This window comes from Oncorhynchus kisutch, linkage group LG7 (assembly GCF_002021735.2).
Source record: "Oncorhynchus kisutch isolate 150728-3 linkage group LG7, Okis_V2, whole genome shotgun sequence".
Lineage (NCBI taxonomy): Eukaryota > Metazoa > Chordata > Actinopteri > Salmoniformes > Salmonidae > Oncorhynchus > Oncorhynchus kisutch.
This window is the reverse complement of record NC_034180.2, coordinates 18,153,934-18,181,926: the sequence shown is the minus strand read 5'-3', so window position 1 is coordinate 18,181,926 and position 27,993 is coordinate 18,153,934. Positions and strand designations below refer to the sequence as shown.

The 27,993-nt window shown below is 41.6% G+C and overlaps 2 protein-coding genes and 1 long non-coding RNA gene across 8 annotated transcripts; 2 read left to right on the top strand and 1 right to left on the bottom strand.

Moving 5' to 3' along the window:
• Positions 1 to 535: 535 nt before the first annotated feature.
• LOC109894268 (pre-mRNA-splicing regulator WTAP) lies at positions 536 to 8,160 on the top strand. 2 transcript variants are annotated; one of them, XR_004210584.1, is made up of 8 exons: positions 536 to 727; positions 1,336 to 1,379; positions 1,519 to 1,574; positions 1,671 to 1,729; positions 1,841 to 1,968; positions 2,208 to 3,009; positions 3,453 to 3,607; positions 7,166 to 7,867. XR_004210584.1 is itself a non-coding variant. In XM_020487631.2 (8 exons), the coding sequence occupies exons 2-8, from the start codon at positions 1,353 to 1,355 to the stop codon at positions 7,738 to 7,740; spliced, it is 1,179 nt and encodes a 392-aa protein (XP_020343220.1). In that variant the 5' UTR covers positions 538 to 727; positions 1,336 to 1,352; the 3' UTR covers positions 7,741 to 8,160. The 2 variants fall into 2 exon arrangements, 1 of the variants encoding a protein (XP_020343220.1); XM_020487631.2 differs by having other exon boundaries at positions 538 to 727; positions 2,208 to 2,386; positions 7,166 to 8,160.
• A 949-nt stretch (positions 8,161 to 9,109) lies between these two features.
• Positions 9,110 to 23,093, top strand: map7a (microtubule-associated protein 7a). 5 transcript variants are annotated; one of them, XM_031828594.1, is made up of 17 exons: positions 9,110 to 9,780; positions 10,898 to 11,020; positions 11,447 to 11,521; positions 11,777 to 11,935; positions 14,438 to 14,601; positions 16,973 to 17,075; positions 18,995 to 19,120; positions 19,444 to 19,646; positions 19,981 to 20,138; positions 20,332 to 20,663; positions 20,845 to 20,998; positions 21,257 to 21,449; positions 21,610 to 21,714; positions 21,930 to 21,965; positions 22,286 to 22,476; positions 22,588 to 22,640; positions 22,974 to 23,093. In XM_031828594.1, exons 1-17 carry the CDS (start codon positions 9,624 to 9,626, stop codon positions 22,982 to 22,984), a joined length of 2,343 nt encoding a protein of 780 aa, XP_031684454.1. In that variant the 5' UTR covers positions 9,110 to 9,623; the 3' UTR covers positions 22,985 to 23,093. The 5 variants fall into 5 exon arrangements, with proteins under 5 accessions (XP_031684454.1, XP_031684453.1, XP_031684452.1 ...); XM_031828593.1 differs by having other exon boundaries at positions 19,420 to 19,646; positions 20,332 to 20,642; XM_031828592.1 differs by having other exon boundaries at positions 9,111 to 9,780; positions 19,420 to 19,646.
• A 779-nt stretch (positions 23,094 to 23,872) lies between these two features.
• Positions 23,873 to 27,969, bottom strand: LOC116374682 (uncharacterized). Its single transcript, XR_004210583.1, has 3 exons — positions 27,833 to 27,969; positions 27,598 to 27,702; positions 23,873 to 24,186 (listed from the first exon to the last, which is right to left on the bottom strand). It is a non-coding gene; the product is annotated as an uncharacterized LOC116374682 (long non-coding RNA).
• Positions 27,970 to 27,993: the final 24 nt, after the last annotated feature.

Below are 27,993 nucleotides of genomic sequence, written 5' to 3'. Positions count from 1 at the left end.
TAGCGTGTGGTCCATATCAGGCCTAGTAATACCACAGAAAAAAGTTACCAGTACCTTTGCTAATACCAATGCACTGGTAACATGAGGGAACATGATGTTCCTTTAACAACTTTGAGGGAAATTAATACAAATCGATTCTACATTTTGCCTCTTGAGCTGTGAAACAATTACTGGTGTATTGGTATTAGCAAAGGTACTGGTTGGTTTTTCTTTGGATTTTCTCCTACCATATCTATTGTGTTATATTCTCCCAAATGATTTTAACATTTCTACAAAATGCAAAGTGTTTTCTTTCCAATGGTACCAATTATATGCATATCCTGGCTTCAGGGCATGAGCAACAGGCAGTTTACTTTGGGCACGTCATTCAGGCAGAAATTGGAGAAAAAGGAGGCCTAGCCCTAAGAGCAAAGTATACGGGAGTTCTACTCCAGTCTAATAGGTGGCGGTAAATGCAACATTTATTAGATGTCAACCACCGTTAAACCTCCTCGAAAATGAAAATGAAAAAGAAGACGTCCCTAGCCTCGGACACGCGCACAATCCCACAAGTTGTTGTGACGCTTTCACTCCACGTGCACGTGCGTTTCCTTTCCTGTCTTTCATCACTTTGCGGCGACAACATGGAGCCAGAAACCTAAGTCTCTAAAAAATATACCAAGATAGACAACTAAACTGTTAATGCATAATTTGCCTAACTGACCAAGTTCACCTTTCAAGCTTACAGGTGAGTGTATTACCAGATATTAGGTACAGTAGCTGAGCTTGCTCAACCAGCTAGTTAGCAAGAAGCTACCTAGCTCTGTTCCAGGGCGTTACGTGCGGCTTGAGCGTTCTTCAACACGCTGCATATAATCCGTTTTTGATAAATGACTGTCTTCAATATACTCTCGTTACTCGCCAAAGTAAAGCTGTAATTTATCCGAAACATGAACTACTTTGTTTACAGCAAAATTAGCTCTGGTCCATGTGCATGCGTCGTAGTGCAGATCAAACGCATGCGCATAGACCAGAGCTAGAAGCTACCGACCTAGCAATATTGAAGTGAAATGAGCTCGTTTACCAACACTAGTATGTAGTTAACTAGCTATATTATACAATATTTCCCTATATTTGATAAATATCTGCTAACTACTAGCTATTATGTGGGCTAGCGGACGTTACGTTTACCTAACCAGCCTGCTAGCTAGCTAACGTTAGGCCAGCTAGCAACATTTTAGAGAGCTAACTAGGTCGCTAGCTAGAAGCTGCTAGTGCTACAACACTTAATTATAAATAACGCTAGCTAACTAAACTATATAATGATCAAGCTCTGATTTTATATATAATTTCAAGGTATCCCCAAGGCCAGAATGACTGAGGAACCTTTACCTAAAAAGGTGAGTTCAAGAAGTAACGTTGCCCAGGCTACATTAATCTTTCTCAAGCTGGCTTTTTGCCTCAAGTGACTACCTGGTCAAGACCAGAGTCAAAAGTCTCAGTATTAATACTGATCTATTATCCCATTTGCCTATCAAGGTTCGTCTCAGTGAAGGTGATCTGAAGACTTTGACCAGAGAGGAGCTCTGTGAAAGGTATTGCTATAAATTAGCTAACTTTGCTAGTGTGGAAGTCTGCAAGGTTACTTTTCTTCATATGCACCTTTTATGAATAGTTTAATATTCTTTCAGGTGGAAGCAGGAGGATGCTTATGTGCAGATACTTGAGACAAAATACTCTGAATTGAATTGTAAGTAACGCTGGACTCTTAAATGTTAACATGCATTAATGCCCATTGAACAAATAGTCTCTTCAAAGGTCTGCAAAAGCAACTGAAAAGTATCCTGTTTTGACTCTGCAGCAAATGATGTGATGGGCCTGAGGGAGTCTGAGGAGAAACTGAAGCAGCAGCAACAAGAGGCTGCCAGGAGAGAGAACATCCTTGTTATGAGGTTGGCCACAAAGGAGCAGGAGATGCAAGAATGCACAGTGAGTGTATGGTCATGTGGTGTTCTGTGTCTGAAGTCCATTGGTTTGAGTTTTCCAAACCCTGTGTGAAAATGTGAAAATTGTCACAAATCAAGACACAACAGTTGGTAAGTAACATATGTCAGGGACATATTGTAATGGGGAAACTTGATTTACTTTACCTACTGTTGCTCTTTTTTCGGACCTGAGTGCTCTGGTTACACATGGTTGACAAATGTATTATTTTCACCTCTTTTCAGACCCAGATCCAGTACCTGAAGCAAGCCCAGCAACCCAATGTGGCCCAGCTGAGATCTACCATGGTGGACCCTGCGGTCTACTTGTTTTTCCTTAAGATGAAGAGCGAACTGGAAGAGAACAAAGACAAATTGGAGCAAGCCCAAAATGAACTAAGTGCCTGGAAATTTACACCTGATAGGTAAACCAAACCAAAATAACCCTCGATCCTCCAGCCAAAGACTGTGCCAGCCAGACAACTGACTCTCTTCTGCAAGAATGCAAAATGGAGGGAAAGGAAGGCAGGAAAATGCAATACGCTCAAACATGACTGTGACTTTTTAAAAAGGAAAGAGAGACAGATCAGATCAGCCCCACTACTCCTCCTGCATATGTCATAAACTCTTTGTCAGGTGAACTGGTTTCAGCTCTGAGTGACCCTGTTAAGGGGCTTGAAGGAATCGGGACTGCTCAGAAGAGATGGTCACTGACACTCAACCTCCAAACCCTCTCCCGCTAGGAACATTGCTATACTTTGTTTGGTTTGATCTGAACATTTCAGTGTGAATGGCTTAGGCCTAGATCACACAACCTGTCTCCTTACTTAGTACATGCTTTCTCCAATAAATGTTAACTTAAACTAACGTTACCCCATTCCACATAGAGTATAGATATTGATTTAAATTAAAGAGTTGAAAATGGAGGAACTTGCACAAGGCCCAGTCCAGAGACTGTTAAACACTAAAGACATTTGTTGTAGTGATCCTGGGCTTGCTTCAAGGAGTCATCTTGAACACCTTTTTCAGTAATATGAACGATACCCAGGTATGACTGTTTCATTTTATTAATCGCTCAATAATCCAAACTTTTTCTGTTCAGTTGAATTGTGCAATGTTTTGACAGCACTGTTAAAAGCAGGCCTGTGTTACCAAGGTCTAGTTCAGATGTATGTGTTTAAATGATTTCACTGAAATGTTGAACTTTTTTGGGGCAATTAACTAGTTCATGTAGCAGTGTAAGCATTTGGTAAGTCAAATGGGCAAAATGTATATTGTATTATGTGATATAGGATCAAATTGCCTTGAATCTTGGTTGCCATCACGCTAATGCAGATAGTACTTGTTTGCTGTATGAGTTGGTATCTTAAATAACCCACAATTATATATTTGAGGGACTTGGCATTAGGGCTGCTGGGACTGTCTTTTGTTGTCATGTATAGTTGTATGTATAGTCCATCATGTTGATGTTAACCCCTGTTTCCTCTGCAGCCAGACCGGAAAGAAGTTGATGGCTAAGTGCAGGATGTTGATCCAGGAGAACCAGGAGCTGGGCAGACAGATCTCTCAGGGTCGTATTGCCCAGCTGGAGGCAGAGCTGGCCCTGCAGAAGAAGTACAGCGAGGAGCTCAAGAGCAGCCAGGATGGTGAGTACTGTAGTCTCTCTATATCCTTAGCTATTTCACTATTTCTGTGTGGTACACAGGGCTCTAAATTAAAATAAATCATTGGTAGCACTGGTGCTCCTATCTTTGAAAAGTTAGGTTCACCACCACAGCAAATTTTAGGAGAACGAGAAAAAAATCAGTTTTAGTCGATTGAGATATAGCCTTTATGAATCCTTACTTTTAAAGCACTTTTCCTTTCTTTCTGTTCCACCAACTGTTTGCAAATACTGGTAATGTTACCAGGTTGTTAGTAGGGCTGTGCAAAAAAAATTGTGATTTTCAACCAAATGATGTGTTTTGGCTTGCGATATAGAGCAAAACACCCGGGTGAACTGTTGGAATCATAGAAATAGAATGATCTATTCTAATTCTGTGGTTGGTGTTTGGCATTACAACAAATAAAACAAATAAAAAGCCAGATAGGAGTTAAAACCTGTCTGGGAACGGAACCCCTCGCCAACAGCCAATGAAATTGCAGGGCGCCAAATTCAATCAACAGAAATCTCATAAATCAAATTTCTCAAACATAGGCACCATTTTAAAGATACAATTCTCGTTGATCCAGCCACAGTGTCTGATTTCAAAAAGGCTTTACAGCGAAAGCACCACAAACGATTACGATAAACGATCCAGCCAAAGAGAGTTGTCACAAAAGCAGAAATATAGATCAAATTCATCACTAACCTTTGATGATCTTCATCAGATGACACTCATAGGACTTTTATGTTACACAATACATGTATGTTTTGTTCGACAAAGTGAATATTTATATCCAAAAAATCTCATTTTACATTGGCGTGTTATGTTCAGTAGTTCCAAAACATGCTGTGATTTTGCAGAGAGCCACATCAATTCAAAGAAATACTCATAATAAACATTGATAATAGATACAACTATTATACATGGAACTTTAGATAAACTTCTCCTTAATGCAAACGCTGTGTCAGATTTTAAAAAAACTTTACGGAAAAAGCATAATCTTAGTACGGAGCTCAGACAACAAATCAAGCCAAACAGATATCCACCATGTGGGAGTCAACATTAGTCAGAAATAGCATTATAAATATTCACTTACCTTTGATGATCTTCATCAGAATGCACTCCCAGGAATCCCAGTTCCACAATAAATGTTTGATTTGTTTGACAAAGTTCATTTATGTCCAATTACCTCCTTTTGTTAGGGCGGTTGGTAATCAAATCAGAACGCGCGTGCAAGTCCAGCGGAAAGGTCGGATGAAAATTCCAAAAAGTTATATTACTGGTCGTAGAAACATATCAAACGATGTATAGAATCAAACGATGTATAGAATCAATCTTTAGGATGTTTTAATCATAAATCTTCAATCATGTCCCAACCTGAGAATTCCATTGTCTGTAGAAAAGCAATGGAACGAGAGGTAACTTTCTCATGACCGTGCGTCACAAGCTCGTGGCTGCTGGCAGACCTTTGACTCATTCCCCTCTCATTCAGCCCCCCTTCATAGTAGAAGCATCAAACAACGTTCTAAAGACGGCTGACATCTAGTGGATGCCTTAGGAAGTGCAACATAACCAATATCCCACTGTATCTTCAATAGGGGCTGAGTTGAAAAACGGCCTACCTCAGATTTCCCACTTCCTGGTTGGATTTTTTTCACAGGTTTTTGCCTGTCATATGAGTTCTGTTATACTCACATACATCATTCAAACAGTTTTAGAAACTTCAGAGTGTTTTCTATCCAATACTACTAATAATATGCATATATTAGCATCTGGGACTGAGTATGAGGCAGTTTACTCTGGGCACGCTTTTCATCCAAAAGTGAAAATGCTGCCCCCTAGCCCAAACAGGTTAAGACGGTGTAGGAACCAAATTGTTTGTCAGTGTTTCCCGGGGGATCACATTTGAGTAGATGTTGCATTTAGAGTAGCCTATCTGATTCAGAACATGCCGTTGAACAAACAACAAGCTGATCTATACCACCACTGGTAGCAGCCTGCATTAGAGTTAATGTTTTCTTTGCCCTAGCTAGTGCATTTAGCTAAATGGCATTTAGTTAGCCAGTTAGCAATTATCACAGGGCTCTAACTTTTTACACACAGTTTCAGTTGATTGCATCAGCACATGATTGGGTCGCACCAATTCTTCACCACTGCGCGTGATATTGACCTGCATTCCATCCAGAACCAGGCTAATAATGACTAGCCATCTTTTAAATTAGCATGCCCTTGCAGGGCTTGGCATTCAGGTTCATTTGCAAGTGGCACACCTGCAATGAAAAGATTACTGGTCTGGGAAAGCAGATAAAATGTAAATGATACATGCATTATCTTTAATTTGTTGGCTGAGCAAGTAGCCTACAGCCTATAATGACCTACCCTCAATACACAAATAATTACATTTGAACTTGACTATTTACATGAATTGTTTGGATGGAAAAATAATCATCTTTGCACAATCTCAAAGGGTGTTTTTGTTAACGATTTACACCGACACTATACGGAAATCAGTTTGATCTTTTGGTAAATTCCGTTCTCCTGGATGTATTTTTCCAGGTTTGAGTTTTCACTTACAAAAGCCCTTGTTAACAGAACCAATTTTTTTGGTAGTTTTTCTAACTCCACAACAATGCTTAAACCATATCAGGAGACTACTTTTGAGGTCTGGTGAAAATGAAGTGAAAATAGAAACATTTGCAGGGTGTAGTTGTCCGTTAATTCAATTGTGTGCCTAGCAAGAGACCATTGTTTAGCTAGCAGTGTTTTTGTACTATACAAGGCCATATGTGATGGCAGAGTTTGCAAAACAAATGCCATGTGATTGATCCATATCATCATGATTTCGTTCTGCCAGGTAGGTCTACTTTGCAGTCAACATTTAGATTACCATCGATTTCGGCACATGCCAGCATCTTTATACTAACTCACAAATAAAAAATAATTAACTAACTCACAAAATAATAATAAAATAAATAACCTGATGATTCCTATTTAGAAGCAATGTGAAAAGCAGCATTATTCTTGTTTTGGAAGAATATGTTCAGTGCATGAATTGACAACATGCTGAGAAAACAAACAGCACTGAGGAACTGTGTGCTGCCTGCTTTCGAGGCAGAGGGTGGGGCTTGGTGTCTGTGGCCTGGGAACTGGGAGCAAGCAGCCGTGGGAGGCAGCCTGTCTTGTTTGAACAGTGTAGAGAAGAGTGTTGCGGCAAATTATTGTTACGCATTGAATTTTTAAAAAATAGGATTTACATTTAGTCGTACTGGTTTTCCCAAAATATAAGTCCAGGTTGCACTTTAGAGCCCTGGTGGTACATATTTGATTAATATGTTATTCAGTACATTATACAGCTGCCTTGATATGTTGTGGCGCTGTCAGTCTTGCATGCTAATGTAATTTACTGTCATTCTTCCATGCTAATATAATTTAGCCACTTTGTACATCACTTTGGATAAAAGAGTCTGCTGTCAGTGAATGCATACATTTTTGATATGGGTATTTGGGTATGTGTGCACTGCTCTATTATTGATGTCTGTCTCTCTGGTCTCCACACAGAGTTGAACGACTTCATCATCCAGCTGGATGAAGAGGTGGAGGGCATGCAGAGCACCATCCTGGTCCTCCAGCAGCAGCTTCGGGAGACCCGCCAGCAGCTAACCCTGAGAGAGAGCTCTGTTCCTGGGTCGGCCCCCATGGACCACCACCCAGAGTCAGAGGCTGGCTTTAGCAAAGACTGCGAGGCAGGATTGGTCAAGGCCAACGGACCAGGCAACACCAGCCCCTTTGATAGGACAGAAACAGCTCCCGGCCCCTCCCCTTTCACAGAGGCAGAGACAGGCATCAATACGGAGCAGGATCAGGAGTCCCTACCGTCTCCATCTCCCTCCACCACAGGCACAGACTCCAAGCTCTGTAGCCACTTTAGGACCATAACGAACCAGCTTAGCGAGGGCTATGAGACTGTAGACTCCCCCACAGGTAGTGATACCTCCGTCACACAACACTTTATAGAGACAAACTCAAACCAGGACCCTCAGGAGGACAGGATAGTGGCACGGACTAGTTCTAGCAAAGGCGGCAGGACTGTGGGCTCGTGCTCTACCCAGAATGGGTTGAATGTTACAGGGTAGGGTCTCAGATATTAATGGCTGGTTTCCCGGACACAGAGTAAGGCTATTCGTGGATTAAACTCTCAATGGATAGAAATCATGCCTCAGAATACTGATGTAGGTTACTGATGAAATGTTATGTATGCCCCATCTAGAGAAAAGGTTCACCAGTACTTGTTGAATGTGATAGACATTCATCCAGATTTTTTTTATTAGTACATCGTCTGTTTGTGCATGTATGATGTGTTATGATAACAAGGCGAAGTCAGACTTGTACTTGTTTTAAGTGTAACAAGTTGTCATGTGCTGAATACTTTCGTTTTTAACTTGATTATGATTTCCCGTTTATTGTGAAAAACAAATGTTTACAGAAATATGACATCCTGAATTTGTAGATGTTCGTTCCAGACTGAAGTACAATAAAGATTGTTTTTAATGTAATGAGCATCTCACTTTGTATGAATAATCAGTTGCAGATTGTCATTAGGTGAAGTGTCCAGATGGACTAAGATAAATTGATAATTCAATAGTTTGATTCCTTTCCCTATGTCCTTTCCTCCATGACTGATCATGCAGGACATAAGAGATCTTATCCAGTCCCTTCATCAGAGACTAAGAAAGGAAAACAATGCAGAGTATTGAGAAATCCCCCTAGATGGAAGGAGGCTTAAAGCTAAGCTACTCTCCTAGAGGCTCAAATGTAAACTCAGGCCATCTCTAGTCCCTCGCTGCCAGTCATTACACTCACTATATTCTTCTCTAGAATGGTTTGATTAAGGGTCGAGGCTTGCCCACCTCCAGCCAACAGGGAAAGACTTCCATCTAGTGGTTGATGATGATGCTGACTCACCCAGGCTTGAGTGAAGCATTGTGGGATTGCAAGGTATAAATATCCTTCCATCCCTTGCCTCAGATTCATAACGAGAACAGTGGAGTGCAACAGGGCGAGTTAATGTCCATGTCTCAAATGGCGCCCTATTCCCTGTGTAGAGCACTACTTTTTTACCAAAGTCCTACAGTGCACTATTATAGGGAACAGGATGCCATTTGGGATACAGACCACAGTACAGCACTGTACCACTGTTGTCGCGGCAACCATTCACAGAACAAGGCCAGATGGATTAATTTGCCTGCCAGTGACTGACTTTGCCTCCCTCCCTCCTTCCCCTATTTCTTCTGCACTGAATATTTCTTATCCATTTAGCTGGCTCTGGTTCAGTCCAAAATGGCTCCCTATGTAGTGCACTACTTTTGACCGTGAGACCTGGTCAAATGTAGTGCAGCACATGGGGAATTGGGTACCATTTGGGATGCGGGTCTATGGCTGCTTGTATTCAGCAGTGGGTGGTGGGATGGGTTGAATTAAAGTGACAGGACGGCAGTACATGACAGTAGCTAAAGAGATCAGAGTAGCACTCCAGAGTCTGTGAGCTGTGAGAGATATCCAAAAGGGAAGTAACTGTACAGTAGCCAGAGAAAGGAGGATAGAGCTTTTCACTAAAGCTATATAGCATCCATGTCTCTAATATAGCTTGTGAAGGACCCTCATAGAAACTGGGAGAGAGAAAAACCTTTTATATTCTCACAGATTTTTCTCAGTGTTATTTGGATTATGCATATCTGTGCATTCCACTTCACTGGACCTGGATGCAGGATCTAGCCAGCCAGAATCCAGCAAGTCAGCTGGTCCTATCAGTTTACCCCAAAGGGGCTTTTTTCCTCCCTTTTTCTCTTCTATTTGTTTGAAATGCCCAGATGAGCAAGCAGCTGAAGCAAGAGGCAGTCGGTCAGCTGCATAGTGAGCACAGGGGACCAGGAGGACCGTCGGTAAAGTACAGGCATCTTAAAATAGAAATATAAAAGGAGGAGAGGAGGAGGAGAGTGTTGTGTGGCAGAGCTGTGGTATGCCCTGCTCTGTGCCTAGCAGTAGCATGGCCGTGATACAGGAGAAACAGAGGGAGACCCCCAGCAAGAAGCCAGTATCCCAAGAAGACAGAAAGGGGCTTTCTACCAGAGATAATCAAGGCAACCAGAAGGACAGCAGATCCGGGAGACAGGGAGGTGAGTACTGTGGCTTTGATATTATATATATTTTTGACTGTGTTTCTAGAAAAGCAGGGATGCAGGGTGGTGGGTAGCTGTTTATTTGATATGGTGAGTACGATAGATTTGCTGTGGAGGGTTCACTCTGTTTATGGAATGACATGGAGGTCAGTATTGTAGCTTTACTGTTCACTGTGTTTGTATACAGGACAGGCTATCCCAGCCAGAATCAACCTCTCCCTTCTAGTTCATCCTCAGTGGGGAGATGGTTCATCATGTATCTAGGCCAGATAATGAAGTCATTATTTTTTAACTTAGATTTATTTTGTAGCGTGTACGGCAGGGGAATTTGGAAATGTCCATGGATCAGATGATCTGATATCGCCTCGTACTTCTACATAGACGTTCATCCTATTCTCTACTGCCATTTTGTTTTGTAAACAGTGAGGTAATGATGTAGCTTATTGAATCCACCCTCTATCACTACTGTGGTAAACATCAACACTCATCATAGGCCCGATTCAGTAAGATACATTCATGCCCATTGTTATAGTGTTGAGTGTCAAGGAAGATCCTTTTTTGCGTGTCCATCTCTTGCAGGACAAAGATCATTTCTGGTGTACGTCTCTTGCACCAAAATTCACATCACTATTTAGCGACCTTTGAAGCATGTCTTTGTTCTTATCCTCTTCTGGCTCTATATGCTTGTTTGTTTGAGCCATCTCCATGAAGACTTGTGTCAGGTGCTGGCATTTGTTTACCCCTGCAAGGCACAACAGGAACAGGCACATTATAATAGCTCTTTTATTAACAGTTAGCATTCAGCCTAGAGGCTTAGTGCCTGGATTAAGTACGACCAGTCGATTTTCTGACAACTGGAATGATATGACCTACCTACCTCTAGAATTAAGCAATTTATACTAAGATTCTGTTTTTCTGAGGTAGTCATGTCTCATACTTTTCCAGCAGGTATAAACCATAATGATGCAGTTATACTTGTCATAAACATGTACTTATCATTTCTTATTCTCATCTCATTTTAACGATCCTGAATAATAACAGTCCTTTTGAGTCAGCTGAAAAAGTCAGAGGGACCTGAACAGTATGTTCTCTTTTATTCTTTATTTCGTCTTAGAAAAAGGCAATGACGACATGAAGCCCCGTAATTCAGAGAAGAGGAGAGCAGTCATATGTGTCCCTGCCTCCATCAAATCAGCTGTGATCAGTAACAACACAAGTAGCCATGGAAACCCAGCAGGTCATACATCAGTTCTCTCTCTCTCTCTCTCTCTCTCTCTCTTGCTCTCTCTCTCAGTGCCTGGGGTACTGCTTGTTCTTTGTGGGTCATCTGTCATGAGTGGTCTTCCTCTGACGTGCATCACCGTTATCAAGACATTATCAATTTCATGCTTTGTCCTTACAAAAGTTTGAGTGTAACCTGACATTGTCCTTCCCCCCCCCCAATGTCTTAACTTTAAGTCTAAAAAAATTCCCCCAACTGTAAACATATTTTCTGACTGAAAGAAATAGTGACAGTTCATTTGAACCAAGCTTCAGCTACAGTAGAACCATCTTGAGCTCCCTGTCATGATAAGTAATGTCAGCAAACTCATACTGTTTAATGTATGTACTTGTAGAGTGATGTAGATGTAGAGTGAATGGGACATATTTTCTAATATTCCAGGCCCACAGGCACTGAAGGTTGATGAGAGACTGAGACTAGCGAAAGAGCGGAGGGAGGAGCATGAGAAACAACTTGGTATGTGTACCCACACATGATGACGGTACAGCTAATACACCTATGAGACCACTCAATTGTTTGTCACTTATTTTTGTAATTTCTTGAAAATATTTTAGGAACCTGGTCCATGTCTATTTGTGCTGTCTTTTTGCCAGCTCCCATGGAAACTGTCATTCCAAATGAGTTCATTAGAAGTTAGCTATACAGCACAATGATCTGGGACCAGGGTACTGGTATTTTTTGTGGCTAATAAATTCCACAATGTGTTTGCAGTGTCCAAAGAGCTGGGTTGGTTGGCTCGAGAGGAGAGGGCCAGGCGTCTCTATGAACAACAGCTGGAGGAGAGGAAGAGGAGGCTACAGGAGCAGAGAGAGAAGGAGGAGAAGAGGAGGACTGCTCTGGAGCGGAGGGAGGAGCATCAGAAACAGCTTGGTATGTAGCCAACACCCATGATGATGGGGTTCTCAACCTGGTTCTCAATATGAGGTACTAGTTCCACTGGGAGTACCTTGCCTTATACCCAGGGGGTACTTGGGAAGACTCATAAGAACATAGGCCTAATGATCAGTTGTAGGGGAGACCGGGGTTGTTTGTCTCACAGGTTGGTTGTCACAGTGCTAATTAGTCCCAATCTAAATGGCACTGTGTAATATTTTTTAAGTTAAAATGTGTGAATTCTTTGAAAGAACTCATCCACCTGGTCAGCATTTCAAAACATTGAAGTGAGGGTATTTTGTGTTTTTCATAGGTGAGGTTAAATAAATAAATTCTTGGTATTTTCTATTTACAGTGGGGCAAAAAAGTATTTAGTCAGCCACCAATTGTGCACGTTCTCCCACTTAAAAAGATGAGAGTGGCCTGTCATTTTCATCATAGGTACACTTCAACTATGACAGACAAAATGAGAAGAAAAATCCAGATAATCACATTGTAGGATTTCTTATGAATTTATTAGCAAATTATGTATTTGGTCAATAACAAAAGTTTATCTCAATACTTTGTTATATACCCTTTGTTGGCAATGACAGAGGTCAAACGTTTTCTGTAAGTCTTCACAAGGTTTTCACACACTGTTGCTGGTATTTTGGCCCATTCCTCCATGCAGATCTCCTCTAGAGCAGTGATGTTTTGGGGCTGTTGCTGGGCAACACGGACTTTCAACTCCCTCCAAAGATTTTCTATGGGGTTGAGATCTGGAGACTGGCTAGGCCACTCCAGGACCTTGAAATGCTTCTTGCGAAGCCACTCCTTCGTTGCCCGGGCGGTGTGTTTGGGATCATTGTCATGCTGAAAGACCCAGCCACATTTCATCTTCAATGTCCTTGCTGATGGAAGGAGGTTTTCACTCAAAATCTCACGATACATGGCCCCATTCATTCTTTCCTTTACACGGATCAGTCGTCCTGGTCCCTTTGCAGAAAAACAGCCCCAAAGCATGATGTTTCCACCCCCATGCTTCACAGTAGGTATGGTGTTCTTTGGATGCAACTCAGCATTCTTTGTCCTCCAAACACGACGAGTTGAGTTTTTACCAAAAAGGTCTATTTTGGTTTCATCTGACCATATGACATTCTCCCAATCTTCTTCTGGATCATCCAAATGCTCTCTAGCAAACTTCAGACGGGCCTGGACATGTACTGGCTTAAGCAGGGGGACACGTCTGGCACTGCAGGATTTGAGTCCCTGGCGGCGTAGTGTGTTACTGATGGTAGGCTTTGTTACTTTGGTCCCAGCTCTCTGTAGGTCATTCACTAGGTCCCCCCATGTGGTTCTGGGATTTTTGCTCACTGTTCTTGTGATCATTTTGACCCCACAGGGTGAGATCTTGCGTGGAGCCCCAGATCGAGGGAGATTATCAGTGGTCTTGTATGTCTTCCATTTCCTAATAATTGCTCCCACAGTTGATTTCTTCAAACCAAGCTGCTTACCTATTGCAGATTCAGTCTTCCCAGCCTGGTGCAGGTCTACAATTTTTTTTCTGGTGTCCTTTGACAGCTCTTTGGTCTTGGCCATAGTGGAGTTTGGAGTGTGACTGTTTGAGGTTGTGGACAGGTGTCTTTTATACTGATAACAAGTTCAAACAGGTGCCATTAATACAGGTAACGAGTGGAGGACAGAGGAGCCTCTTAAAGAAGAAGTTACAGGTCTGTGAGAGCCAGACATCTTGCTTGTTTGTAGGTGACCAAATACTTATTTTCCACCATAATTTGCAAATAAATTCATAAAAAATCCTACAATGTGATTTTCTGGATTTTTCTTTCTCATTTTGTCTGTCATAGTTGAAGTGTACCTATGATGAAAATTACAGGCCTCTCTCATATTTTTAAGTGGGATAACTTGCACAATTGGTGGCTGACTAAATACTTTTTTGCCCCACTGTAAATGTTTGAATTATGGAAGCATTCTGGAACAATTATGTCTGTTGAAAAGGGGAGCCATATTTCTAACAAGTTCCTAGTCCATCCAATGTGGTAACTAGCACCTTAATTAGCATTGAGGGATGGTTGTCACATGGAATGTGGGGTTGGTTGTCATTGTCAACATTGTCCCTGCCAGTATAAAATAAATCCCAAGCTCTTTTGTGCTTTTGCTAGAAAGAGCCCCCTTCGTTGCCTCTCTCTCACACACATATATTTTCTGTCACGCATCTAGACACGCACGCACACATGTATGTGCAAACATACAGATACACACACAAATGTACTCAAAATGTCATGTTATTCTCAAGGCATAAAATGCATAATATGGAAAAGAGTCTTGTAAGATATACTGGTGCTGAGAAATACACACAAGACTAAAAAGTGTGACACCCGACCCCGGTCAACCCTACATGAAGGGGAACTTCGGAGCAGAGCAAAATGTGATTGAGGGCTCCATAACCAAAGGAGGTTGAGAACCACTGAATAAACCAAACGAAACTAAATGTGCTTGTAGTTTCCAGAGAGCTGGGCCGGTTGGCTCGAGAGGAGCGGGCCATGCGTCACTATGAGCAGCAGATGGAGGAGAGGAAGAGAAGGCTTCAGGAGCAGAGAGAGAAGGAGGCGAGGAGGCGCACCGCCGTGGAGGAGAAGAGGAGGCAGAGAATGAAGGAGGAATCAGTGAGTTCTAGTGCCCGTGGGGGTCAAATCAAATTTTATTTGTCACATGCTTCATTAACAACAGGTGTAGAATAACAGTGAACTGCTTACTTATGGGCCCTTCCCAACAATGCAGAGAGAAAGAAAATAGAAAAATAATAGAAAAGTAATAATAAATACAAAATGAGTAATGATAACTTGGCTATATACCAGTACTGAGTCGAAGTGCAGGGGTACGAGATAATTGAGGTAGATATGTAGTATACAGTACCAGTCAAAAGGTTGGACACACCTACTCATTACAGGGTTTTTCTTTATTTTTACTATTTTCTAAATTGTAGAATAATAGTGAATACATCAAAACTATGAAATAACACATAGTAGTAACCAAAAAAGTGTTAAACAAATCAAATTATATTTTAGGTTTGAGATTCTTCCAAGTAGCCACCCTTTGCCTTGATGACAGCTTTGCACGCTCTTGGCATTCTCTCAACCAGCTTCATGAGGTATTCACCTGGAATACATTTAAATTAACAGGTGTGCCTGGTTAAAAGATTATTTGTGGAATTTCTTTCCTTCTTAATGCATTTGAGGTAATCATTTGTGTTGTGACAAGGTAGGGGTAGTATACAGAGGATTTGGTAAAAGACCAAGTCCATATTATGGCAAGAACAGCTCAAATAAGCAAAGACAAACGACAGTCATTACTTTAAGACATGAAGGTCAGTCAATACGAAACATTTCAAGAACTTTTAAAGCTTCTTGAAGTGCAGTCGCAAAAACCATCAAGCGCTGTGATTAAACTGACTCTCCTGAGAACCACCACAGTAAAGGAAGATCCAGAGTTACCTCTGCTGCAAAGGATACGTTCATAAGTTGCAGCCCAAGATCACAGAAATTGCAGCCCAAATAAATGCTTCACAGATTTCAAGTAACAGACACATCTCAACTTCAACTGTTCAGAGGAGACTGTGTGAATCAGGCCATCATGGTCAAATTGCTGCAAAGAAACCACTACTAAAGGACACCAATAAGAGGAAGAGACTTGCTTGGGCCAACAAACACGAGCAATGGACATTAGTCCAAATTTTTGATTTTAGTTTCCAAATGCTGTGTCTTTGTGAGACGCAGAGTAGGTGAACGGATGATCTCCTCATGTGTGGTTCCCACCGTGAAGCATGGAGGAAGAGGTGTGATGGTGTGGGGGTGCTTTGCTGGTGACACTGTCAGTAATTTATTTAGAATTCAAGGCACACTTAACCAGCATGGCTACCACAGCATTCTGCAGCGATACGCCATCCCATCTGGTTTGTGCATAGTGGGACTATCATTTGTTTTTCCACAGGTCAATGACTCAAAACACACCTCCAGGCTGTGTAAGGGGTATTTGACCAAGAAGGAGAGTGATGGAGTGCAACATCAGATGACCTGGCCTCTGCAATCACCCCGACCTCAACCCAATTGAGATGGTTTGGGATGAGTTGGACCGCAGAGTGAAGGAAAAGCAGCCAACAAGTGCTCAGCATATGTGGGAACTCCTTCAAGACTGTTGGAAAAGCATTCCTCATGAAGCTGGTTGAGAGAATGCCAAGAGTGTGCGAAGCTGTCATCAAGGCAAAGGGTGGCTACTTTGAAGAATCTAAAATATATTTTGATTTGTTTAACACTTTTTTGGTTACTACATAATTCCATATGTGTTATTTCATGTTTTGATGTCTTCACTGTTATTCTAAAATGTAGAAAATAGTAAAAATACAGAAAAACCCTTCAATGAGTAGGTGTGTCCATACTTTTAACAGGTACTGTACATATAACTAGGAATAAAGTTACAGATAATAAACAGTAGCAGCAGCGTATGTGACGAGTCAAAAAAAGTTAGTGCATAAAGGGTCCATGCAGATAGTCCAGGTAGCTATTTGGTTAACTATTAAACTAAATATTTAGCAGATTTATGACTTAATATTTAGTTGAATAGTTAACCAAATAGCTATCTGGACTATCTGCATTGACCCTTTCGGACTCATCACATACGCTGCTGCTACTGTTTATTATCTGTCACTTTATTCCTAGTTGTTCAGGGTCCTTTTGGTTCCACGTCGGCATGCTGGGTCAGCATGGATCAACAGTTACTTCGGTTTAGGTGTCTATTGTGGGCATCAGTGTTTCTTTACAGCTTTTTCAAATAAGAACAGTTTTTCCACGGAGAAGAAAATCTACAGATGCTGTGTTCCACATTTTGCGTACATATCTGAAGCTAAACGATTTTAAGGCTCAATGTGATGTTATGGATTTTGGGACCAAGTTACTGTATCACTAGTCAAACTCAGTACCTACAGTGGATGTGGGAAGAGACTACTATATATCACACTGAGTTTTGTGTTGTGGTCTGAAGGAGCGCTATGAGTCTGTGGTGAAGAAGACCTTGGAGAAGAGCCAGAGGATTAAGCAGAGACTCAGCCAGGGCTCTCGAGGAAGGAAGACCGATAACAAGAGCGGTAAATTAATAAAGGCTGCATCTCAAATGTCACACTACTCCTATATAGTGTACTACTCCTACAGTTGAAGTTGGAAGTTTACATACACCTTAGCCAAGTACATTTAAACTCAGTTTTTCACAATTCCTGACATTTAATCCTAGTAAAAATTCCCTCTTAGGTCAGTTAGGATCACCACTTTATTTTAAGAATGTGAAATGTCAGAATAATAGTGGAGAGAATGATTTATTTCAGCTTATATTTCTTTCATCACATTCCCAGTGGGTCAGAAGTTTACATAATCTCAATTAGTATTTGGTAGCATTGCCTTTCAATTGTTTAACTTGGGTCAAATGTATTGGGTACCCTTCCACAAGCTTCCCACAATAAGTTGGGTGAATTTTGGCCCATTCCTCCTGACAGAGCTGGTGTAACTGAGTCAGGTTTGTAGGCATCCTTGCTCGCACACGCTGTTTCAGTTCTGCCCACACATTTTCAATAGGATTGAGGTCAGGACTTTGTGATGGCCACTCCAATACCTTGACTTTGTTGTCCTTAAGCCATTTTGCCACAACTTTGGAAGTATGCTTGGGGTCATTGTCCATTTGGAAGACCCATTTGCGCCCAGGCTTTAACTTCCTGACTGATGTCTTGAGATGGTGCTTCAATATATCCACATAATTTTCCATCCTCGTGACGCCATCTATTTTGTGAAGTGCACCAGTCCCTCCTGCAGCAAAGCATCCCCACAACATGATGCTTCCACGCCCTTGCTTCACGGTTGGGATGGTGTTCTTCGGCTTGCAAGCCTCCCCCTTTTTCCTCCAAACATAACAATTGTCATTATGGCCAAACAGTTCTATTTTTGTTTCATCAGACCAGAGGACCAAAAATTACGATTTTTGTCCCCATGTGCAGTTGCAAACTGTAGTCTGGCTTTTTTATGGCACTTTTGGAGCAATGGTTTCTTCCTTGCTGAGCGGCCTTTCAGGTTATGTCGATATAGGACTCGTTTTACTGTGGATATAGATACTTTTGTACCTGTTTCCTCTAGCATCTTCACAAGGTCCTTTGCTGTTGTTCTGGGATTGATTTGCACTTTTCACACCAAAGTACATTCATCTCTAAGAGACAGAATGCGTCTCCTTCCTGAGTGGTATGACGGCTGCGTGGTCCCATGGTGTTTATAATTGCGTACTATTGTTTGTACAGATGAACGTGGTACCTTCAGACGTTTGGAATTTGCTCCCAGGATGAACCAGACTTGTGGAGGTCTACAATTATTTATTTTGATTTTCCCATGATGATTTTCCCAAAGAGGCACTGAGTTTGAAGGTAGGCCTTGAAATACATCCACAGGTACACCTCTAATTGACACAAATGATGTCAATTAGCGTATCAGAAGCTTCTAAAGCAATGGCATCCTTTTCTGGAATTTTCCAAGCTGTTTAAAGGCACAGTCAACTTAGTGTATGTAAACTTCTGACCCACTGGAATTGTGATACAGTGAATTATAAGTGAAATAATCTGTCTGTAAACAATTGTTGGAAAAGTGATTTGTATCATGCACAATGTCGATGTCTGAACCAACTTGCCAAAACTATAGTTTGTTAACAAGAAATTTGTGGAGTGGTTGAAAAACGAGTTGTATGTAAACTTCCAACTTCAACTGTATATAGTGTACTACTCCTATATAGTGTACTACTCCTATTTAGTGTACTACTTTTTAGTGTCTCTTTGACTTTCATCCTCTTAACCCTTATGCTACCAAACTTATTTTTCACCCTTGTAACATCTTTTAACCCTCATTTTTCTTCACTTTCCTCCTATTTCCTACCCTTTCTTTCTTGTATTTTCTATCTCTGTCCTGTATTTTCTACCATTATCTCTGTCCCTGTGTGTTGGCTTTCCCCCCACTACGCTTGGCTTTGCTGCTGTAGCTCCTCGCCGCTCCCCCCTGACTGCCTGGGAGAGGGCTCTGGTCAGTCGCCTCCTTACCCCGACCTGCTCCTACCTAGCCAGGAGCAGGAGCAGGAGTCATAATTGTCAGTCAAGAGAAGAAGAAGGTACTCTACAGAATGTAGAATAGCAGTTATTCATAGAAAATTATGTAGGCCAGATCTCAATCTAAGAAAAAAAGAACATGTGAATAGTGTATTTTTTTGTTCAAATGTATGGATATTTGGACATAGTATTTACATTCCGGCAAAAAATGGTAAGGCTTCTCAAGTAAATAATTTACTAACTCTACTTATTTTTCTTTTTTCAACCATTTTTGGACTCACTTACATTCTTTCACTGTATCACTTGCTAACCCTCACTCCATTGCTCCACAACAATGAAACAAACAAACACACTGGTTCAGTTGTCCATATTTGTCCCCGTTCAGTTTCATGCCACTCCATGCCTGCCACTGCCACCAACTCTCACAAATCACCACGCCGCTCTGGCACAACTGACCACCACCTGGTGCAGGCAGACCTCCGGACAGACTACCGGGCTGACTACCGGTCTATCATCCAGGCAAACTACCAGGTAGCGACCTCCCCCAGTCCCAGACGTACAAGCCATAGATCCATCAATGCGGCACAGGTAATACCCGCTGGAAATGTCATTGTAAACATAGAGATGATTGTAAATGTCTGGGTCGACTGGGTTGGTGGGATGGTGTTGTTGGTTTGTCTCCGTGTAATGTACGAACTTGTGGGAAATAATGTCCTTGGAGGAAGACAATAAACGGACTCTATTCCATTCTATATCTTCTGACTCATTTTACTATCATATTTATGCTATATTGTTGGGTAAATTATATTAATTGTCACACCCTTTATTGGCAATAAGCCTCAATCACTTTCATGTCTTTCTGCAGTCCCAAAAAGACTGCAGAAAGATAATCTTGTAACATGCCTGTTGATTTGTTACGAAGTTAAAAGCAGCACAGCAGGAGGAAAATGAGAGGACGGCCAGGAGGAGTACTCAGCAGCCTCACATACCCAATGCTCCCTTGAAAGCATTACCCACAAACCCACTACCCAACACTGGCGTGAAAGTGTTACCCACAAACCCACAGTGCAGCGCAGAACGGTATGACTGTCCGTCCATCTGTTATTGTGTCTGGATGTTGTTTTCACACAAACTACTGTACGGAATCTTTCTTTCATACAATGATATCACTCTGTTGAGTATATTGTGCATATTGTGCAACCAACCCTCACCTTTTGATGTTGTTTACTTATTTATCTAAACAAAAGTCTTCTCCGCTTCTTTTTCCCCCCAGCAAACCTGTGATCAGACACACATCTGTGATCAGACAGCCCCTATCACAGCAGTTAGAGCTGGAACTGGACCCTGTACCAGAGGAGGACACTGTTCCTGTCCCCGACCCTACCCTCTCCCCTGGGAACTCACAGGCCAGCCAGACCATCGCTCCTGGGGATCCAGTCCCCAACCATACCCTGTCCCCTGGGAACTCACGGCCCATCAGGACCCCAGCTGCAGTGTGGGACCAGGTCCAACCATTCCTACACTCCCCAGAACCTCAGACACAGAGAGAAACCACACTTAGTACTGAAGGCAGTGCAGATGAGGGTGAGCATCTGAAAGTGAAAGGTACAGCACCATCAATTACTATGTATTTTCTAGGTACATTTCAGATATTGTATTCTTGAGTGTGGGGTTGGGGTCAATTCCAATGAAGAATATCCAGTTCTACTCTTTGAAAAACAATCAGGAAATTTGGATCAGTGTGTTTTGGTTCAGAGTGACTCCTATGACATGTCCACCTCCTCAGCCCTCCCTCCTGGAGCCACTCCCAGCCCAAGGCCCTCTGCTGGCACCATGGACCCAGAGGAGGCCTCGCGTCTCCTGGCTGAGAAGAGGAGAGAGGCCCGCCTGAAGAGAGAGAGAGAGGAGGAGGAAAGCCTGCGCAGAGAGGAGTTTGAGAGGTATGGAGGGAGGGACACCTTACATCTTCCCATCTCTCCTTCGAATGACCCAACATTAATCTTCCCAGTATGAACACAATCTGTTGAGTAATCTTTTCGTGTAAAATACAAGTATGCAGTTGTGTCTTGTGGACCTATTTGTCAGCTTAGGGAGTCTAAGAGGGCATTTAGCATGTGTTCAGAGGTTCAGATTCATTTGTATAGTAATGTGATGTATGGTGTGGTGTTATGCAAATGTTATGTTATGTGGGATCACAGGCGAGGCAGAGAGGAGCTGGAACGCAGGAGGGTAGAGCAGCGAGCACGGCTAGAGGCTGAGGCCAAGTGGCTGGTAGAGGAGAGGAAGAGGAGGGAGGAAGAGGAGCAGAAACATGCAGAGGAGGAGAGAGCCAGTGCAGAAGAAGAGAAAGCCCTCAGAGCCATGCAGGAAGCTGCTCTCCTCCAGAAACAGGTGAGGGATGTGGTCTATGAATACTGTACAGTGCTAGAAAGTGCTTTGGTCAGATTGCCATCAGATATTTATGTACCTTCAAAGGACATAGATGGATATATAACTGAAACACTAAGTAATACATTGTCCCGTTCTGACCTTTCCGTTCTCTGTGTCCCAGAGAGAGGAGGAAGAGACCCAGGCCAGGGAGAAGGCAGAGCAGCAGAGGCTGGAGAGAGAAAAACACTTCCAGGAGGAGGAGGAACAACGACAGGAGAGAAAAAAGGTGAGAGACAGAGAGAAATGTTCTGATCATCCTGAAATGCTTCTAAGATAATCTGTGGATCCATATTGTGTACAATTGACTACAAGCAGCAACCATGATCCCTGTACAGTGGAGCTCATGGGGAACTTCAAATACATGGGGTGGAGGGAGGTTAGCGGGTGATAGTTTATCATAAAAGCATTCAAGACTTTTAACAGACCTCTTTTTGTTTTCAGCGACTGGAGTTGATCATGAGGAGAACTAGGAAAGAAGTAAGAACATTGCCCTGAAGCACTCGGGTTCTGCCACACCTCCCAATGTTTACCCATCTTTGGCTTAAAATGAAACAAAAAAAACACTTGTATTTTCCTGCTACAAGTATCATAGTTGTTAACCATTTAAAATTGTTTTAAAAACTTGCCCTTGAACACACTGATGTGATTACTTTCATGCAGAACTCCATCCTAAAGGTACAGTGGTTTTAGCAAAACACTGCCTCAAATACCAACGTTATTAACCATACTTTACTTAAAAAAATAAACAGAACTTGCCTTTGCCTTGACCAAATGTACATTATTTTGTTTTCATGCAGAAGCCTATCCTGAATGGGAACTCAAACAGTAACTCCTCCTCTCCAGAGGAAGCCCAACCAAAAGAGAACACTGAACCTGTTAAGAATAGCAAAGGCACTTTAGAAGAGGTCGGGACAGGGACCAAGCCGTCCAAGCTAGGTCTGTGTGACACAGAAGACATGGTTCCTGTTGTGGCCTTCAAAGAACGCAGGTATATCCACAGTACATTTATGTTTGTCTGTCTGATCATGTCTTGTGATGCTTGTCATCAGAAGGGATGTACTGTATTTGTTGACAAGCACGTTTTGGTTCATTCATTCAGGTCCCTGAGAACTCTGACAGGCATGGAGGAGATCCAGTCCCATCAGCGAGCAGGTGAGAGTTCATCACCAGATCCTCCGTCAGCTCATCTATACGCTCTATGCTATGTAGATATTACACTCGAGTCCTGAACGAAAGAGCTTATGGTTCAAATTTCAGGAGTGAAAGTGTGGGCTGGGCAGTGGGCAACCCCATAGCAAATCACCACCCCACACCCCAATAGATGATTGAATCTTGAGAGACTGTGTGTGATTCGAACCATGAAGCTGATTGCATAGTTAAGGCCTTTCAATAATGTTTGTTGCATGTGCTTCTGAGTCTAAGCTAAGTATGAAGTGAATCAACTGATTTGATCATATTAACCCTTTTCTATTACATACTCCTCAGAAGTTATCTGAGTATCGTACAGATCAAAGAGGGGAGACAACCCATCCAAGAATCTTTCCACAGCTGTGGTGTTTTTTCCTTTCATCAACAAAGAAAAAAATAACTGCAGTCTTTTTCCTGTCCTGCACTTTGAGAGAGCGCATGTGATGTGAAACCAACGCACACTCCTTTTCCCTGGAAGACTTTCCTATCTCGGAGTCGATCACCACCATTTGGTCACGTTTCTCTTTAATCCAAAGTGGCACGAGCTGCATGTGGTATCACTATCTACATTCTACCACACTGGACATGGGAGCTTGTTTGTTCAGTGTTTCTGCAATGACTGTCTTATCTAGTCTAAATGAGGGCTCAGGCCGCATAGCTGTAGATTTAAACTGTGATAAAAAATGAATTCGCTTCGGTGGGAGTCAGCAATCGATTGTGAAAAGATGTATTCTCTCTCTGTTTCACAATTCATGACTGATGTTTTTAGTCATGTGCTTCAGCTTATTCCCGAAGCGTTGACTAAAGCACTTTGCCTTGCAGATAGTAGGATAGTTTGTGTGTTGGAACTTGTGTACAAGTCTCAGAATAAAAGCTTTAGTTTTGAGTTCAAATAAAGATCACTTTGTCTGACTTTCCCTATTTTTGTGGAATATATAAATCTGCTATGGAACTTATTTTCAGAATAGTTACAGTACATGTGTGGTTTATAGTACTATACTCACTCGTGGTTGACCACTTGCAAAGTCTCTTGGCAGTCCCCTTCTTGGAAATTGTGCAATCATTTTAGAAAACAAATTATAAAAAGAGTCTGAAGTGTAAAATGTAAGCCTGTTTATTAAAATGTACAAAAGTGTAAAAACAAATAAAGAAATGCGCTGATACAAAGCTTTTGAATTCTGTATATTATATATATATATAAATATATCCACCAGTGCAATATGGATGTAAACCCTCAGAACACACCAGTGTAAACACTCAAAAATAACACACCCCATCATAATCATGACTTGCCGCAGCAATCATTGTCATGTTCAAAGGTAATGGCAAGTCAGGACAAACGGTGATACGCATGTCCCACATCTCAGTCTGTCTCCTGAGGCAGAGAGGGCTCCAGTGGACAGGTCAGGAGGATGGAGGCTTCTGAATGATCTACCTCTTGTCTGTGCATGCACCCTCTTCAGCTGCTCGTCCAGCACACTACCACTCATCACCACGGACACCTCTCAGTCTGAAGAATAACATGACACAACGCACCTTTTGACTATAACTTCATGTACCTGCCCTTATGTTAATGCAATAGTACTAACTTGCTCAGGAGAAGTTACTAGAATGTAATGTTATTGACTGAGATATTAACTACAGAAATGTGCTATTTTTAGGCACAGACAGTGTGATTGGCAAACTTGTTACAAAACCACAACAAACTTTTCTTGAGGTTGCATAATGCCCAGCTGCTGGAATCTCACTTTTTTTTTTTTTTTTTTCAACCTTTATTTAACTAGGCAAGTCAGTTAAGAACAAATTCTTATTTTCAATGACGGCCTAGGAACAGTGGGTTAACTGCCTGTTCAGGGGCAGAACGACAGATTTGTACCTTGTCAGCTCGGGGATTTGAACTTGCAACCTTTCGGTTACTAGTCCCCGGCAGGTACATCTTGAGGTACATCAATACATATTCTGAGATGGCAGCGTAGCGTGGTGTAAGTAGTTGGATGACATGGCCTGTATGATATACGAGCAACAAGAAAAATACATGGAAGAGCACAAATGGAACAACCTGGCTTACAGACACAGTATAGCATTTGAAAATATATGTATGTATGTATATATATATATATATGCTAGAAATACACTTATCAATCATTGTACCAATCACAGATCAAATCAAGGAACTAGAAAACAAACAAAATACATGCATATTACCGTTCAGCACTAGTTTGCTGATAATGGAAGCAGACCTATAGGACAGTGCTGCATTTTCAAATTTGAAACATCTTCAGGGGTCATTTTTGTGGCCAAATGTGATCGAAGTGAGTGAAAATAATTGACAAAAATAGCATTTGGAATTTCAGTTTATTGCAGAATTAACTGGGTTCCCGTGTGGCGCAGTGGTCTAAGGCACTGCATCTCAGTGCTAGAGGCGTCACTACAGACACCCTGGTTTGATTCCAGGCTGTATCACAACCGGCCATGATTGGGACTCCCAATTGGCCCAGCGTTGTCCGGGTTGGGCCGGTGTAGGCTGTCATTGTAAATAAGAATTTGTTCTTAACTGACTTGACTAGTTAAACAAAATAAAATGGAATTGACCCCAATCCTCTCACCCCAGCTGGTCAGATGATACAAACAGGAAGTAACACACAAAACAGTCTCCTAAGGTCACAAGGGTCTCGAGAAGTCCTGTTACACACTCACTGTCCATCAAGGCCTAGACAACACAACAAAGTTTTTAATGACAGTGCATGGCTCCCAATATCAGCTACATTTGTATGATTGCCAATATTTTTTACAATAATAACATCACATGACCAGGTCGGTATCTCTATATCCTTTTCCAAGGACCATAGGGATGCTAAACTGATAAGTGAGCCTTTTAAAACATGAACAGCTGGCGAACATTTAGATGGAAACCACATCTACAGTCCAACTCCCTTTGGCAGACCAGCTCAAATTAAGCAATGTAATGGCCATGCAGTTATTACCTACTGCCCCTCGCTGGGGTCGCTGAAGTAGGTGATGGTAACAACACTGTAGTTCATGATGATCAAACTAGTGGTTAGAGCGTTGGACTAGTAACCGAAAGGTTGCAAGATCAGAATCCCCGACTTGTCAAGGTAAAAATCTGTCGTTCTGCCCCTGAACAAGGCAGTTAACCCACTGTTCGTAGGCCTTCATTGAAAATAAGAATTTGTTCTTAACTGACTTGCCTAGTTAAATAAAGGTCAAAAACTAAACTGCTATCAATATACTTTGTATCCCTCACTCAAGTGTTTCCAATATTTTAGTAGTTTCCTGTATAACATACTGTGTAGATAACTATGCTAACCACATGAGTAGCTCAGAGTAGATCAGTTTGCAGAAAAATAAAGAAACCTGATCCTATTGATTCAACCTGGTCTCAGAACATTTCATATTATTCTGTATGTAAATTCAAGCTAAGATATTTTGTATTATATGTTACAATTCGTATGTTATGTATTAATTTGTGGTTGTCCATCACTCATTTCGTATGATATGTTACGAATTCTAACTAGATGGCTAATGTTAGCTAGCTGGCTAATGTTAGCTAGCCTTTTTGGGATAGGGGGCAGCATTTTCACTTTTGGATGAATAGCGTGCCCAGAGTGAACTGCCTCCTACTCTGTCTCAGATGCTAATATATGCATATTATTATTAGTATTGGATAGAAAACACTCTGCAGTTTCTAAAACTGTTTGAATGGTGTCTGTGAGTATAACACGAAAACCTGAGAAAGATCCAACCAGGAAGTGAGATATCTGAGGTTTGTAGCTTTTCAAAGCTTGGCCTACCGAATACACAGTGTCTATGGAGTGAAGTTGCACTTCCTACGGCTTCCACTAGATTTCCACTGTCTTTAGAAACTGGTTTGAGGATTCTACTATAAAGGAGGGGCTCATGAAACCTGTTTGAGTAAGGGGTCTGGCAGAATGTCTCAGGCTTGTGACGCGCGCTCCCGACAGAGTTAGCTCTTGTTCCAGTGCTTTTCTTCAGACATAGGAATTCTCCGGTTGGAAGCTTATTGATGTTTTATGTTAAAAACATCCTAAAGATTGATTCCATACATCATTTGACTTGTTTCTACGACCTGTAACGGAACTTTTTGAATTTTTGTCTGGACGAAGTGCTCGCGCCTCATGAAGATGGATTACTGGGCTGAATACGTTAACAACAAGTGGCTATTTGGACATAAATGATGGACTTTATGGAACTTTATGGAACAAATCAGTCATTTATTGTCGAACTGGGATTCCTGGGAGTGCCTTCTGATGAATATCATCAAAGGTAAGTGAATATTTATAGTGTTATTTCTAACTTCTGTTGACTCCAAAATGGCGGATATTTCTCTGGCTGGATTGGGCTCTGAGCGCCGTTCTCAGATTATGCTTTTTCCATAAAGTTTTTAAAAAATCTGACACAACGGTTGCATTAAGGAGAAGTCGATCTTTAATTCTGTGAATAACAGTCGTATCTTTATCAATGTTTATTATGAGTATTTCTGCAAAATCACAAGATTTTTTGGATATAAATATGCACATTATCGACCAAAACATACATGTATTGTGTAAGCTGATGTCCTATGAGTGTCATCTGATGAAGATCATCAAAGGTTAGTGATGAATTTTTATCTAGATTTCTGCTTTTTGTGACTCCTATCTTTGGCTGGAAAAATGTCTGTGCTTTTTTGACTTGGCTATGACCTAACATAATCATATGTTGTGGTTTCGCTGTAAAGCAATTTTTAAAATCGGACACGAAGGGTAGATTAACAAGATGTTTATCTTTCATTTGCTGTATTGGACTTGTCAATGTGTGAAAGTTACATATTTCTAAAAAATATGTATTTTCCTCTGGGAATCAATAAAGTCAAAATCAAAAGTGACAACAGTAGTCCACCAACCTGAGGAGGCCAGTAGGCAGCACATTGACAGGAGTTACACTGGACAGTGGGGTCACCAGACTGGAGCATTTCTAGCAGGGGCACCAGCATCCCAATTCCCTTCTCCTTACTCACGGGAAAACAATAGTACAGTGTTAAATCTTGACAAGTGGCAAAGACAGTGTGAGTGTGTAAATACCTTTGTTTCTTAATTAACTACCAAATGAACCAGAGACAGAGAGGTGGTCCTCTGTACCTCCAGGGCTGTGTATGGCTCCAGGAGAGCAACAGGTAAAGCAGACTCCACTGCAACAAGAGTCAAGACAGAATGAAAACAATCAATGTCACCAATCATATTCCTATATGGAGTTGAGCCCGACGCTCAATTCACACGCGTTTTTTTGCGGTATCGTTTTG

What these genes read in the sequence shown, in the direction of transcription:
- map7a (XM_031828592.1), top strand. Translation starts at nt 9,624, where the DNA reads ATGCCCTGCTCTGTGCCTAGCAGTAGCATGGCCGTGATACAGGAGAAA. An exon ending in GAAGACCGATAACAAGAGCG is followed by an intron (nt 17,076 to 18,994) that starts GTAAATTAATAA and finishes TTGCTGCTGTAG; the next exon opens with CTCCTCGCCGCTCCCCCCTG. An exon ending in GATCCATCAATGCGGCACAG is followed by an intron (nt 19,647 to 19,980) that starts GTAATACCCGCT and finishes TTTGTTACGAAG; the next exon opens with TTAAAAGCAGCACAGCAGGA.
- LOC109894268 (XM_020487631.2), top strand. Translation starts at nt 1,353, where the DNA reads ATGACTGAGGAACCTTTACCTAAAAAG. An exon ending in AGAGAGGAGCTCTGTGAAAG is followed by an intron (nt 1,575 to 1,670) that starts GTATTGCTATAA and finishes ATATTCTTTCAG; the next exon opens with GTGGAAGCAGGAGGATGCTT. An exon ending in GCTCAAGAGCAGCCAGGATG is followed by an intron (nt 3,608 to 7,165) that starts GTGAGTACTGTA and finishes GTCTCCACACAG; the next exon opens with AGTTGAACGACTTCATCATC.